The sequence below is a fragment of the Chaetodon trifascialis genome, chromosome 7 (assembly GCF_039877785.1).
Source record: "Chaetodon trifascialis isolate fChaTrf1 chromosome 7, fChaTrf1.hap1, whole genome shotgun sequence".
Lineage (NCBI taxonomy): Eukaryota > Metazoa > Chordata > Actinopteri > Chaetodontiformes > Chaetodontidae > Chaetodon > Chaetodon trifascialis.
Window position 1 is genome coordinate 11,516,717 of NC_092062.1, and position 16,391 is coordinate 11,533,107.

The 16,391-nt window shown below is 44.1% G+C and overlaps 1 protein-coding gene across 3 annotated transcripts in view; it reads right to left on the minus strand.

Annotated features, from left to right (window-relative positions):
• trak1a (trafficking protein, kinesin binding 1a) overlaps positions 1 to 16,391 on the minus strand; it is a 34,763-nt gene that overhangs the window by 14,939 nt on the left and 3,433 nt on the right. The window contains exons 1-2 of one of the 3 annotated variants that reach the window (XM_070966099.1): positions 14,917 to 14,993; positions 10,847 to 11,041 (exon numbers count right to left, since the gene is read on the minus strand). In XM_070966099.1, the coding sequence (XP_070822200.1) occupies positions 10,847 to 11,041; positions 14,917 to 14,920 (199 nt within the window). In that variant the 5' untranslated portion in view covers positions 14,921 to 14,993. Of the gene's footprint in view, positions 1 to 7,642; positions 8,452 to 10,846; positions 11,042 to 14,916; positions 14,994 to 16,391 lie in introns of those variants that run through there. The other 2 variants (XM_070966101.1, XM_070966100.1) reach the window with 2 other exon arrangements.

The window sequence follows — 16,391 nt, forward strand, 5'->3', positions numbered from 1 at the left end:
AAAATACATATTTTCATGTCCACGTGCTGCTGGAGCATGCAGACACAGGCCCTCAGCCGGCTGTGCTTTAGTTACGGATATTTCCCATCATTACCATCAATTATTAAACAAGTTGCTCTTCTCTGTTTCAAGATTGAATGAGCATACATGACCCTGAGCCGCTTCACAGAGGTGTTTTGTTTGAATAAATACGTGCAGCTCAACGTGTTTGTCATTAATTTTTACCCAATGCTTCCAAGGCGGCCCGTGATTTGAACCATTTCTCTCTACTTGAGCAAGAGTCTATACTGACTGTGTGCAGGCACGCTAACTGTAAGGCGTCCGCATGCCAACTTTTACTTTTTAGCAATACAATATGTACCATGTTCACCATGTTAGTTTGGCATGTTAGCATACCATCCATCAATGATGTAACCACTTATCATTTGGAGGGGGTCACAGAGGGCTGGACACATAGAGGCTAACACAACCGCATTCATTCCTATAGGCAATTTAGCTTCACCAGTTAAGCTAACCTGCATGTCTTTGGACAGTTTGGGGAAGCCACAGCACCTGGAGGACATTCAAGCTCCACACAGAAAGGACCCATGCTGGGCTAAAGCCCAGAAACTTGTTGCTGTGAGGCGACAGAGCTGAACACTGCACCACCTGCCCCCAGCGTTAGTATACCAACATTTGCTAAACAGCACAAACACTTGTGAAATCTTAAAATTTTGGTGGTGTATTACCAATGTTTTTACTAAATTTCATGGCAATTTATCAAATAGTTATCAGGACAATTCACTCAAGGCCACAAATTTCAACCTACTGGGGGTGCCAGAGGAAAGTTTGGGGGATCACTTAAGTCAGGAGGAGTCATGTTCTGAGGACCATGGGTGTCTGCGCAATATGTCATGACAGTCCTGTAGTCATTTGATCACCAGTAGTTGTTGACATATTCTGTCTGGACCAAAGTGGCAGACCGAGAGATTGGCAACCATAAAACTAGACACAACAGTCATGTGACACACAGACACAGTAAAGACACATAGACATGGCCATGCAAAGAAAAGTGTGTCCTGGCTGAGTTGTTAAGGCACAGAGTGTTACTGAAGGAACAAATCTGCATGAGGATAACCAGGAAATGCACAAACACGCACACAAAATGCACTGCTTGTATCTGTTTGCTATCTGGCTGACAGTGAGATTGTGTATGCACAAGGTACAGCCTGTTTACCTGTCATACTACCTGTGTGTTTGTGTGCTTTGCATTGAAGAGCATGCTGGATTTTTTTCATGGTAACACTCCACCCAAGTGTCGTGACAACATGGCTATGATTTGAGGCTCCTTATCACTTGTACCAAAAATAAAACGGCAGCAATTGTGTGCAATTAGTCATTGATTAAAACATATTAGGACTTCCTGCTCTTCCAGTGACGCCAGGCTCTTACTGATTTACTTTACTAATCCACTCTGGTCATAAATGGGTGGTGATGGTGCAGGCGCAGATTAGAGAAGGCAGCGGCAACCTGGACTGTGCAAAAGCAGGTGTAACTTAATATTGGAAGGTGATCGGGATGTTTTCTTGGTGTTTTATATGGAGAGCAGGTAACCTTAGACAGACATGCCTGCTCTCTCTACCTCCTTCACAGCAGGTATAATGCTAAAAGACCACATGGCCTCTACTGTAGCAGATAAGTTTGGTACCTCCAAGTTTTGAGTTGAAATGTCATTAAAGCTCAGTAAGGACGTATTAGCAGGCTCCTGGCTTTCTGTCTGCTGTGCAGCAGAGGGGCTGATGGAAGCAGAAGTCTGGAGGTCTGGTTCAACAGTCCCCCTGTTGCTACTGGGCAACAGACAACATACAGGTTCAACAACAACAAACAAAAGCCAAGACAACGAGCAGAGAGGAGGCCTTGCTATTTAAATCAACACCTCAGCTTGTGCTGAGCCATTCAAATGGGATATAATGTAATATATGTAATAATGTTATCATTGTGGACCATGTGCTTATTGGACCTGGGTCGATATCAATCTAAATTACCTCTATAAAAACATGTTTACACCACAGTGCCTCATTGCGCTCATGCAGCTCACCAATCATGGTCAGAATTTCTCTTCTATGTATGCATATTTTGTAATAAGACCCCACTTTTGCAGTTTAATTTCACCTGATCAGATCAGAGGACTCTTCTGTTGTACCTGTATGATGCAGTACCTTCACACATCTCTTAAAATGCATGCCCTTCTGTGTCATCATCAGCCCTGTCTGACTACACGAGCTAAAAACCTAAATATTAAGAAATAATCTTTGTGCATTTTGAAGCAAATATAGACGGTACTTAACCCAACACTGACATGACAGCTGGGATAAACACCCGAGCCCATAACATGTCAAATCAGCAGGCAGATGAGCCATGCTGTACTGAGAGCAGATACACTAACATTAGGGACTAAGTCTGCAGGATAGCACCACAGTCCACAGGGGCCAACACGCCCTTTAAAATGTTCCACAAAAAGCCAACGACCCCTCAGAATCCAAAGAAATGCTTAGCTTCAGAACAACTGAGCATGCTAATCCACAGATTAGCCAGAATCAAGAAGAAGAGCACAGCGGAGATGACGCCCTCGATGATAAAGAAGATCATAGACTACCTTCACACAGAACTTGTTGCTCTTCATCCATCTCTTCCTCCTCCTGCTGCTCTGTGCTTCCATGACTGGGAAGACAGACATACAACTCTTCCTCCTCCTCTTCTTCTTCCTCCTCCAGCCCTGTACTTGCATGACTGGGTAGACAGATATATTCCTCGTCCCCATCTGTCTGGTTGAAGTACTCCAGCTCGTCCTCTGTGCCAGCAGCTGGGAGCAGTGCCATCTTCCTCTCTGGCACCATAGGCTAACTGCTAAACCACGAAGTGTGCAGGTGCAATGCCATGGCTCCTGCCTGTGCTGTGTGCATTTGTGGGTGTGGGTGGGTGTGTCTTAAACTATGCATCAATATCTAATCTGTGTGTGGCTAGACGTGAAAGTACTTATCTAACAAAGTGTTCCAAAGTGGATGGGAAGAATGCAAAATATGTCTCTCAAATCCCTCCATGTCAAATGACCGTCGTCATCTTCGTGTGTGTATCCGTCAAGGACCAAATAATGTCTACCGAGTGACTTTCTAAAACTATCATTTGTCTCCTGTGCTAGCTCCGTGAGACATCCAGATAACCTGACTCCTCCTCATGTCGCCTGTGACTGGTCGTTGAATGGCCTACTCTACTTCACCACAGACAGGGGGGTAGATACACACACACATGCACACACACTAACACAAGTATAAAGGAGGTTTTCCATCACCCATTTGAGGTCATAAAACTAGGTTAAAATACATTTAACACAACAGCTAAGAGCATTTAAAATAAGCTGTAATGTTTTCTGCTTTATACTGCCATCCTCAACCTGTCAACCTTTTCCATTTAAAGGGCCGGGATGGTTCAGGCTGGCCCCAGCGGGAGCAGATCAGAGCTGAGAGAGACACCTGTCCCTCAGGTAGCCTTCAAATCCAATAATTTCCTTTATACAACCCCCCCTCTCAAATGATAGTAACTTGGTACATTCCTGTTCAGCCTCCATGGTGACAAAAGGACAGAGTGAACAACAACAGACCAGCACCTGTTTTCAGGGTGGGGCCAGTCAGAGTGGAACCTTTCAACAGGGAGTAACTGTTTTTGCACCCATTTAACCTCCGGCCCATATCACCGGCTGAGATTCATGGGATAGCGAGCTTAGTTTGGTGGCAAACAGTCCCATGAAGGAAAAGATATTCAAAGGAAGCTCTAATATTCATCACACTGTGAAGTCATGATGATGGACAAACATCTATAGAATGGAAAGCCTGTACTGTAACACAGAGTACACTCTCATATCTTAGTACAACTACAACCATTTAAAGTGACTGTGCACCCTGTGTTCTCTATGACCTGCCCAGACACGATGAGAGCTACGATACAATGCTGATTCCATCTTTTACATTCACTTCATTCCTACAGTGGTGACATACAGGAAGTGGATGTTAGAGGAAAGACAGGGCCCAGACCTACTGGCTAAGAGTGCACCCTGCCAAGCAAGGGGTGTGAAGTCCAGTGATTTCTAATCAAGTGAACTGAAGCGAAGGGAAATAGATATCTAAGAAACAACAATAGATATTTAAGCTCAGAAATACTTTAAATACAGAAAAAGCATTTGAAACTACTGCTGTTCCTGCCAAGAGAAAAGACAGAAGTGAGCCAAGCTGACCAGCACGTTCAAAAGGAGTTTCTGGAAAATGGACACAAATGAACGAGTCCTTTGCCGAGCTTCAACTATTAGTGGAGCCTTTGTGAGAGTCTCAGAAATAGCGACAAGTGTTTCCACCCTGTGGCACATTGTGTTTGTTATTCCACTTCAGTTAACCATTCAGTTTGAAAGGCTTCCTTGTAGATTACAACCTTTATCACATCATTTACATGGTTCTGTTGAGGCTGAGTGGTGAAGCATCAACAGGTCTACTGATAGTGCTCAGTCGAAACGAACGGCCATCATGGCTGCTGGTCCATGTATATTTTCATAATCTCTTTTATGACAAGATGAACAGTTGTTACTGTTCATTAAAAGATTATTTAGCACAGTATTTAGTGGTGACGTGTCACGTTGATCAAGACAAGCAGAGAAAACCTGTATACACCGTAATGTAAGCCAATGTCACATGTCCATCTGAGCAGGGTATGACCCATTAGACCCGATCCTTCATAGATGAATACAGGCTGCACCAAAGCGACCCAATTTTCTGCTCATTAGTCACTGCTCAAGTGTTAGAATCACTGTAATTGGTCTTGAAAACTGATGCCAGCTCAGTCCCGTTCTGCATGCTTGAGTAACTCCACTCAGCGGTCCTATGGATGCTATGCTGCAGGCAACAAAGGACTCATGGGCAAACACCACTAAGTGCGTCTTTCTCACTCTCCCATTGCTTTTCTGGTCACATTCACTCTTTACACCCCACTTGTTTTTCCATTTTCCCTTTCATACACCCTCCATCTTTTCATCGGATTGGTTTGTTCAGTCTCTGGGAGCATGTTTTGCACAGGAGTGTAGAAGAAATTTGACGAATTTAAATGAGGAATTTACACAACATCTTCGGCAGTGACCCTGCTGAAGAAATCCACCTGGTTAAGCCATGATTGTCGGCTCTGGCTCAAGGCTCCACATCTCTCTGCCTGTGTCCTTTGGGCCCCTTGGATTTCCTGCTCTTTTTTTGGCTCAGAAACTGTAGCAACATTACCAACACAGCGACAATGGCCAGGGAATACTATCTGTCCTACGAGCTGACTGAGTTGCACACTAAAATCTAAAATAGTAGATATAGCGTCTCTAGAACACGGCAGGTCACTTCTAAGTAAAGTTAACAAAAGTTCAGATCAAATGACTGAAAGTGTACATGATAAAGTGGAGACAATTGAAAGCTATTACCTATATAGACATGGAAACAAACATCACTTGTTTGAAGCGGTTTTTAGTAGTTTCTAAAACCCCATTGAAATTTAATGCTGACACTAAAATCCACGTGTATTTCCTTGAATCATCCCTCCAACCTCTCACATCCCCACATAGCCGGCCCTCTCCCCAGCCCCAGCCCTCTGTCCTGCTCGCCCTCCACCAAAACAGCCCTTTGTTTTGAATTCTTCCAAAAGTGCCAAAGAATATTTGGCAGGCTGCTATTGACAAGCGGTGGCTTAGAGCAGCATGCAAATCACTGGGCTAAATATAAGCCAACCTATTTCCACATCCCTCCCTTGCATATCTCAGAATAACACCAAACCAGCTGCTTTCTATTTCTGCCTCGACACTCCACCAGAAGATTCATCAGAGAAACTGCACCTCCCCTCTCATTTGGCTATTTGATCATTTCAGCATCAAGCACAGCTGTAAGATCTACTGTCGGTGTTTAGCAGGAAGTCAAAACTGGGCTTGCTGCCGTGGCTAAATATCACTGCAGATGTTTAAGCTGCGCGGCTCACATTGGAGGTGCTGAGCTGTCTCAAACTGTTATGTAAGAATGTCTACAGAGCATCTCTGACACACATGCTCAGCACAGTGCACATAACAACTACAGTCATCTCCCTCAACGCATCAGAGCTTCACGTTGAAACTTCGACCAAAATATGCTACTATCAAAACAAAAAAAGCTGCACACGATGGTAGAAAGATGTACAGAGAGAGGAGGAGGAGGAGGAGGAGGAGGAGGAGGAAGAGTACCAACAGGCTGCTAATACACCATCCACTGCTATAACCTGCTGTTAGTCACACATGTCACATGACCAGGCTCCATCAGTCCTCCACATGTCTTGCCTGTGCGTGCGTGTGTGTGTGTGAGTGTGTGCGTGTGTGTCTCCACAGACAGACACACACGCACACACACACAAGCTGTCGTAAGACACTGGGGTACATTACATAAATGCACATCACTGCACCAAATTCTAGGATCAATGAGGAATTATGTAACTTTTCAGCCATCTTTCATTCATTACACTTATTTGTTCCTTACAGCTTGCTATGTTTTTCACTGCTGTTTTGTTTTTTTTGGTTTAGCCAGTCCCAAGTCCTAATAAAATGGAAAATCACTTAGCTTCCTTTCACTCACTCACTGTGTCACTCAGACAATCTACCAGCTGCTCATATCTTCATCACATATCTCTTCTCACAATAAGCAGTTTTTGCCACCTGTGACTTCTTTGATTCTCTCCAGGTCAGCTGGCATCTCCCTGTTTTTCAGCACACTTACACCCACAGCCAGTCATATAGGCTCCTCCTAAGCCCTATTTTAGAAACCACACTGACTCAGCTGCCACCGAGCACCTGCTCCAACACCCACAGTACCCAGCAGCCACTGCCTGCTGCAGCTTTAACCCTGCTGTTTGTCCAGACCATAACATCCACCCTGATAGTTTCACCTATAATGAACGCCAGTCCACTAGATCACAACCTCTGGGCTGCACTTTGATGGAAAGAAGTCAGTTTAAGCTGACTCCACTAGAGGTTTAGTTGAAGGACAATAAAGGCATTTTTATCATTTATGAGCTCAAGTACCTTAATCCATAATCCATTTTTCTATTATGCTGAGGGGACAAGGGTCTAGCTATTAAGCAGTCTTGTTTAATATCAACCAATCCAGCTTAAATCTGCCACTATCTCTCTTCTCTTTATCCTCAGTGTGAGGACGCATCATAAACCCTTAACAGTGGTTACCAAACAACCTTACAACACATACATGTGCCATTATCAAAGCATATCCAATATTCATGACCTTTGTATCAGAATGAATGGCAGAAAATACATCTTGGTAGATGAGGGGGGAATTTTGTAATCAATTTCTTTATATGACACATCATTTGAGGATCTGATGCACAGTGCAGCCAACAGCTTACTTGTTGTGTAGTTTCTGGTCTTTTTTCAGCTGTCAGTCAATTTTTACAGTTTTAACGAATACACCAAAGTCATCCCTACTGAATATATTTGTATGTCTCCCACAATTCAGTTCAACAGAAAGTACTATAGCTACCTCTTATCTCTACATAGTCAGTAATGTTCATGTCTTTAGTACACAGTAGTAGCAGCAGCAGGCTGTTGTCTTACCATCTGTACACTCTTCATAGTACCAGTCCAGTTCGTAGTAGTCTGCCTTGACAAACCTCTGGCCTCTGGTATGGCCTCGTCTCTTCATCCTCACTGCTCTGACACACCGCTGTATTCTTTCCAATGTCTCAGCATACTGAGCTGTAACATCTCTGACAAATCCAACGTCCCAGCATGCTTAGAGACCAACTAGTTACTGATAGTGTCCGTTAGTCAGTCAGTTAGCGGTCGGTTCTGCTACCCCAGCATGACATCAGCTGGCCCATGGTCATTACTGGTGACAGTCTGCCCATTCCCATCATCTGTCCTTTCTGCCCCACACTCATTAGCAGCAAACCGTCAGCATGTTATGCTCCATATTTGTGCTGGTGCCGTTTCTGGCTGTCATCCTGCCGAACCGTGACTTGCGTTGTGAGTTGTCAGCAGAAAAAAACATTGTCACTTCATTGTGTCCTTTTCTCCATCGTTAATTCCTCACTGTTTCAGCATGCATGTCAGTTGGTCTCATCCGTGAATCTGTCTCTCTGTCCTTTGGTCTCTGTCTCTCTGTCCTTTTCTGTCCATCAGTTTCCCTCAGTCACTCCACAGCTTTAGTAAATGTGCCAGATTCTCTCCTCTCGTGCCTCCGTCCATTTATAGCTTCCATCAGTTTATCTTCCTGTGCTCCTACCAGTTTGTCCTCTGGCTGAGTCCTTCTGAGGTCATACTATAACCACTAGCTTCTCTTGTCTCGCTTTCTGAGCTCAGTGACAGCTCTAGCTCTGCACATGGACCACCGCATCTCTGACAATGACTCAATAAACACAGAGATCCAGAGCCAGCAGCAGCAGCAGTCACGAGTTTTGCAGCAGAAATGATGCTAATGATGACACAGTGGGGAGGGTGGGGTTAGAGGATGCCTAAGCCAATCAGAGAGCCTAATATCACTAGCTCACTCCCGCCCACCATCCGTATGTAAGCGTCTCTCCCTCCTCTCCTCTACTTTGTCCTTCTGTGTGGTTTCTATAGTAACAGGCTCAGACTCCAAGGCCCGAGGCTGAGCAGCATGTAAAAGCAGCACAGCGTTGGCAGGGGTGACGTGGCCTCCCCGAAATGAATGAGCACAATGGGTGTTCAAGGATTGGTCATTTCAGCCGGGGAGCAATGAAACAAGCACATGCAGGGTGCATGGCAGACAGGACCGTGTTGTGTCATCAGGACAAAAGGAAAATGCTAAATAAGGTTCCATTTCAATGATTATATGAGCAAAATTCAACCTCAATCAGCTTGAAAGTGCGAACCGCTTTGATGGCTGCTTTGATACATGCACTAACACAAGGCTAACAGCTATCAGGCTAATGACTCACAAACTGATGCTTACTGAGACCAAGCTGGCTTTAATACGATGCAGGCTAATCAAGTGACTTGCACACAGTTTAATGCTCACGAGCTCAAAGGGTCATATAACTGCTCCACATTTTACATGTGTCATGCAGCGGGGTTACATCAGCCCCTGGTAACACACTCCGTTACATTTCATTATTTGTTATGACTGAATAAATATATTTTCACTAATGGATGACAATGGCATCCATATATTGAAATATATCAAAAAATATCATTAAACCTTCAGGCTTGTTTGCAGTTGCTACACCAAAAAAAAAGATTACATAATACCAAAAGAAGAAAAAAATACTATACTAAATAAATATAAACATAAAAAAAGGAAAGGATGTCTAGATATGTCTCTTTTAAATGACTCTTAATCCACATCCACGACTCATTAATTGTTATTTTTCATATGCTTGTCAATACTCATACACCTGCTACATTATAGCGAGCATGGCGAGGGGAAGATCTATCAATCAGACAGTCTAGTTGGTCAGACATGTGGCTGTGATGTCATCACAACATGAAGCTGCTCTCCATTGGTCAGTTGCCTCCATGCCATCATCTCCTCAAACATGTGTCCTTCTCATGCAGCAGTTTACATACTTCAATAGACCAACGACCGCTTGGGAGATGTAACACAAGTAGCTGCAGAAATAAATGCAGAAATAACATCCGCTACTGTATACGGCTGTTTTCTGATGGTTTGCATGTGCAGCTCTAGTGACACACAGCTTTATGTGCAGGACCCCTGCCCACTCGTGGCCCTCAGGGTGTCAATATCCGGCCATCTGTTTGAGGCAGTAAGGAGCAGCAACATGCCTCCAGCCGGGTGGGAACTGGGAAAAAATGTGTGGAGGATAGAGTTGATAATAAAGCTAAAAAGCTTTATTATGTTGAATATTGAGCAGAACACCCCTTGCAGAGTATCTTATGATGTTTCTTATGTAACACGACCTTGTCACTGCCTCTCAGCCTGGCTGGCTATGATGAACGTTAAGACCAAGGCGACCGTGTTGGCATCAGGCATGAAGGTAAGGTTCCAGTTCTTGGTTAAGCCTATTCATACGATGCTTGATCTATTATTAGAAACAGTTTTTTACCCTGAGTCACAGTTCAAGCAGACTCGAATCAGAGCTGAATTATTGATGGTAAAAAAACCACTTTACGTTCCCTTGGTTTGTCATGTGCAGCGTGTGGACGTGTGCTACGTGAGCCTGTGTGTGTTTATTAATTGTGCACAAGTAGGTGTGTGTGTGTGTGTGCGTGTGTGTGTGTGTGTGTGTGTGGGTGGGGCTGACATAGACGCCAACCACAGGGCAGCTCTCAGTGTGATAAGAGCAGACACGTGCATACAGACACAACAGAGGGCTGAGTGCAAGAGAAAGCACAACATCAACCAGCAGAGAGTGAAAGAGAGAAGCATCAGGTATGTTTGCTGTGGCAACCACGACCAGCTGTCGCACTCGCACTCTGATGGGCAGATGGCCATCTCTCTCTCTTTCTCTCTCAAGGTCAGTATGAATCTTAAATCTCTCACCTCTCGAACTTAAATCTTCATTGTCACTCTCTAAGAACAGCTTCCTAAAGGTTAAATCCAGAAAGTTTGGGGGTGATAATATTTACAGAGCGGCAGTAATACCAAGCACAACCAGTCTTGATTTGTCTGATGTGGGATCACGAAACACTTAAATCCTCAGATTCTTGCTTTAATAGAATTACCTTTCTGTATTATTAGAGAGTCAAACTCTCGTCCCATCATCATCCTATCCAGAAGAAAACTGGCTACAGTATGTCAGCTCAATCAGCTAAATCAACAGCATGTGATGAACTTACAGAAGTATTTGAGGGTCTCCTCTATCTGCTCATTGGTCAGGTCGAGGGCAGAGTCGGGGTCCACCAGTGGCGTGTGCAGCCAATCATCTTGCTCGTAGCCGAAGATGGTGTCGGCCCTCAGCTTGTAGACTGGCAGCTGTTCCTCCAATAAGCTGATAATCTCAAGCTCCGGCAAATCCGTATTGTTACACACATCTGCAGAGAGAGAAAGACAAGCGCTGTAAAGTATTCGTTCTTTTCTGACGCAATAAGTATCTTTAAAGTCATGATATAAAGTAGAAACACTCCATAATTGCAGTAGAGAGATATTATGTCTTCAGCAGGGATGAAGTTTTACTGCAGCAGTGAGCCAAACATGTGATCTCTGGGTTATATGTAACAATTTAGATTAGAGATCCTCTCCTCATTCATAATCCATCCAAACAACATTTCATCAGGCCATCAACAACTGAAAGCACAGGATGCCCTCTAGTGGTAATTTGAGGAAGTAAGCCACTGCTCCTTGCATTGACTGTGAAGCACTCAAAAATGGAGGCCAACTGAAGGTCAGGTTCATTTGTGGCAATTTGCATCTCCAGTTAAATTCATCAGACGCTGACTTGGGTTGGAGCTGTACAGTTCATCCCCCTGCGACACATGTAAATAAAGTCCCATCCACCTTCTCTGCAATACCGATTACCCCAGAGGATAGTAATGTCTAATTTGTGTTTATATTAGGAGGCTTTATCAAATTCTCCTGTATTTACTTCTATCTGTGTAGCTAACTGATGGAGATTCAATAATTATCTCAAAGGCACTTCAGAACAGCAACTGTACACGTTGTCTAGGAAAAGACATAGAGATAAAACAAGGAGAGATACTTGAAGAATCAACACGTAAAGACAGTTTTTTAAACTCACAAACGTACGACTACAGAGAAAATGTTCTATTCACACAAATCAAACAGCTTTATCCCCGTTGGGGGAAAAAAATTCAATAATTAAAGACCTGCAACCATTTATACATCACGGTAAGTCTTCTTTGACATGGCAGCTAAACCGGTCTAGAAACCTTCTGCACCTCCTTCACAAAGTCAACAGCAGCCTCCACCTGAAAACCACTGAGTCAACCAGAGAGCCACATGTGAGCGCTGCTGTAGAAAACTCAATGACCTTACCTAAGCGCTCAGCTATGTGCCTCCCTGTTTACACATCAGTTTCGTGTGCTATTAAAAGGGGTCATCCACTTAGGACTCCATTAGAGTGCCCAGTCTCTCCGTTCACACCGCATTGAGCTTTTACTCACTTTTTCTAACAGCAGTGTGGAAATGAGAAGCTCTCGGACAGACAGAAGTAACGCAGACAAGAGAATTAACATACAGTAAAAATACAGTCCTTTGTTTCTCAGCCTCCCTCTATTTCTGGCTCCGTCTCTCCCTCTGCTGTCTGTCTGTCCGTCTACATGCACGTCTCTAACAATGCTGTCTCTCACAGCTTGCTAATCCAGACTGAAAGACTGACTGTGCTGAAAAGGGGAACACACACACACACACACACACACACACACACACACACACACACACACACACACACACACACACACACACACACACACACACACACACACACACACGCATGTTGTGTTTATATCACTTGTGGGGACATTACATAGACTTACATTCATTTCCTGGAGCCTTACCCTTACCCTAACCCTAACCACTATCTGCCTATTCCTAACCCTGTACCTAACCTAACCTTACCTAACCCCTAACCCTATCCTCAGTCTGCACCCTGAAATTTAATGATTTACTTTAAGGGGACCTGCATTTTGTCCCCATAAGGGAGGTCAGTCCCCACAATGTGACTGTGTAAAAAGATTTTTGTCCCCACAACGTGATAAATACCTGTTCACACACACACACACACACACACACACACACACACACACACACACACACACACACACACACACACACACACACACACACACACACACACAGTCGTGCTTCCATTACTTTTGGGAACATTACATAGACTTACATTAATTTCCTGGAGACTTACCTTAACCTTAATCTAGACCTAATCCAGGTCTTCACCCTCAAATGTAATGATTGGAATGATTCATTATGGGGACATGCACATTCTGTCCTCATAAGGAAAATGAGTCCCCACAATGTGACTGTGTAAACATATTTATGTCCCCACAACATGAGTAATATATGTAGAAACACACAGACACACAGCAGCTGGGGAATCATTCAGTAAGCTCAGCCAATGAGGTTTCAGCACAGAAGCAAGTACTGAACTGCAATTCTTTCCAACGCCATTAGGAAAGGGACATTTTACCATTTACCATAATTTAATTTTTTGTATAGTAGTGAAAATAATAATAATAGTGAAAGATTCTCAGTAGGCGAAATATACAGTACGGCAGCAGACAGCTCCAAAAAAGTTTGACCTGTCTTTCTTTGTGTTCCATAGTCATTGTATTTTATTCTTTTTCACTCAGATTTCCATTAGTGTGCCTGTGAAGCCACATAAAGTCTGCACTAACTCTCTGATCAGAATCACAAGATTTCTCTTCTGGACTGATATGAAAAATGGCCAATGCACTCCAGCTCCTACAACGAGCACTGATAGGATGCAGATGAGGATAATAATAGCACAAACCCGTCGGTGCTGTGTGTGCTGACAAAAGGTCAGTGGAGACAGTAAAAAGTGTGTGTGCCCATATGTATGTCAGATTTGGTCGAACAAGACAGGAGAGTGTTTTTTCTTTTTGTCAAACCAATAGAGAAACTTTGCATGAACGTATTCACAGGTCTCTAACAGAAACTGATGCTAAATAAGCTTCAAAGAGCGGAAAAAAGTTTGCCATGGCGACTCAAAACACAAAGTCAACAGACTGTATGTGCTCAGCGTCGATGACCTCTGTTCTCCATTGCTGTTGCTCAGAATTTCCTTAGAGACAATGAACTGCATCACATGACATCGTCCACAGACTACCAGTAATGAGCAAAACCAGAACTGTATGTAGCAGAGGAGTAACAACACTTATTTTTCACCCTTAATACTAAATAACAAATGAAAAGACCACCGTATAGAAACCATTTAAAGTTTCAACTTTGCTCCATTAGATTTGGGAGAAGTTCAAGTCCTACAGTCGTATGTAAATATAGACTGCTGGCACACAGAACACAACCTGCAGGGTCACACCAACATTAGCTGGAGCTCGTAGCCACCAGAACGCGAAAGTTCAAGTTCAAATGCAAGAATAGGCCACTGCCACACTGTCACACCGAGCAATAAACACAGCAACATGTGCAGAGGGCACCGAGTCAGAGAGGCAGAGAGTGTCAGAAACAGATCATCCTGTCGCTATGGAAACACAACGATAACAAAGGGCAATTACACAGATCCAAAAACAGTCAAACTGTGACAAAACCATAAAATAAATGAGGATAAAGCAGATGTGCTGGTGTTAAAACAGAACCTGCCACAGGCACCAACACAAATACTAGAACTAACTGACTGAGACCCAAAATTAGGTCATCAGAGAAGGGGGGTACACAAGCACATGGGCTGCGTTCAAACCCCCCAAACATGGTAGTTGGTGTGGATAAGACTTTAGAAATGTTGCCAAACAGAATAGGACAAATCCAAGTGCAAAGCCTCTCATGTCAAACATGGCTGCCTCCTGCAGGCTATGACAGTACAGGACTGCCACTTGTGGCCAAGAGACAGTTAAAAAGCCAAGCTTACAATGAACGTAGTGTACAAACCCCGAAAAACAATTCATTAAACTGTCGGAATGGAGACAAGGCAGGGTTTAAAGTTTGTGTTTTTCAAGGTTCGGCCTGAGAAAGATAAATAGTTAACTTGGAAAGGCAAACCTCTGAAGCTCCCTCCACTGTGCACGAGAGAGGAAACAGCTGACTGATTCACAGATAGACCGAACGAAAGACAAACAAAGGGAAGATATAGACAGAGGCAGGGAGAGAAACGCTGTCCAGATGTTAGCCGGCCAGTCAGGAACTTGACTAGAGCCCAGTGGAAACTGGTAGAAAACCGTGCTGTGCACAGTGTACTCACTCATGGTGCCTGAAGACCGACAACCACCAACTCTCCTGCCCTCCAATCACATTTTCCACTGGACCACGAGAAGGCAAGGTCGCAAGAAATAACACAGAGAGGAGAGCGAGAACGAGCGTTGGGAGGGTGAGAGACAGGAAGAACGAGAGAGAGAGAGAGAGAGAGAGAGAGAGAGAGAGAGAGAGAGAGAGAGAGAGAGAGAGAGAGAGAGAGAGAGAGGGCTAAAAGTTTTAGAGGACGGCACCGGGTGGAAGAGACAGCAGAGAAAGAGAGGAGAAGAGGGAGGAGTGAAGAGGAGAAGAGACCCGAGCCAAACTGGTTCGTCATGCCTGACATGCCAATGACAGCACATGGACCGCCCCCTCTTCCCCCCCCACCCCCTCCTCACTGTGACAGCCAACAGACCCAGCTGGACTCTTCCTACAAGCTGCACTACCTAAAAACACTTTCTGTCACGCTCCAGCATAAGCACGCTGCAGGTAACAGCAGTCCTGAAGCTGTTTTACCCCAGCAGACTCCTCCTCTGCATCAAACTCTCACATGAGGCCTGAGGAAAGACGCTGTGTGATTAAGGAGAGTACACGCATGTATAAAACATGCAGAACTATCAGAGGAACAAGTCAGGAAGCAGATGTAGGCCCGCTGCAGCAGTCAGTGTGGCCTGTACAACACGAGCAAAGCTGCAGCAGAGGAGCAGCCAAAAACTCACTCAGGGTGCTTTTCATGTAATCCCACAGATCCCAGAGGGTTTGGCACCGAATGGCACCTGACAGGAGGGAAAATGTCCCTAAGCTTGTGTGTAAAGGTCTTATACTAATCACTTTAGAATTACTGGTTGCTACACTTCCTGTTAATTTGACTGGTTAGGGTGTTTAACGAGTAGCTTAGATGTAAACAGCACTATGATGTACAGGATCAACGTTTCTATCAGTTTTTAGTAACCGACTTTGGCAAATTATAATCTACTGACACATAGAAGCAGTTTTCCCCATCGGAGCCATTCAATCAAATATCAATGCTGCACAACCCTGTCCAGAATTAGACTGGGCTTCAGTTGAAAGCCGCTGCTTCACGCACATGAAATACAAGAGCGTACGCCAACGTGGTCAAATATCACTGACAAGATCCATGTGCTGAACCAAGGTGTTCAAATGTCACCCACTGTAAATCTGCAGCACTATGTGTATGTCGTACTTCACTGACGTGTTACAATTACCACTGATCCTCCGGGTCAGGGTGGAAGCACAGGCTGAACGCAGATGTAAATTTCAACCGCAATAAATCCTAACAAAGTATAAAGACTCAACTTTAAACAGGAAAAAGAAATAACAGAATGGAGAAATATTATGATCATTTCCTAACATTCGCCCGACGTATGAACTGCACCACTTACATAAGAACAACTGTCTACTCTGGTATCAGAATTACATTAAAAAACTTGCCACTTTGAGTCAGCAGGCTGAACATAATGTGAC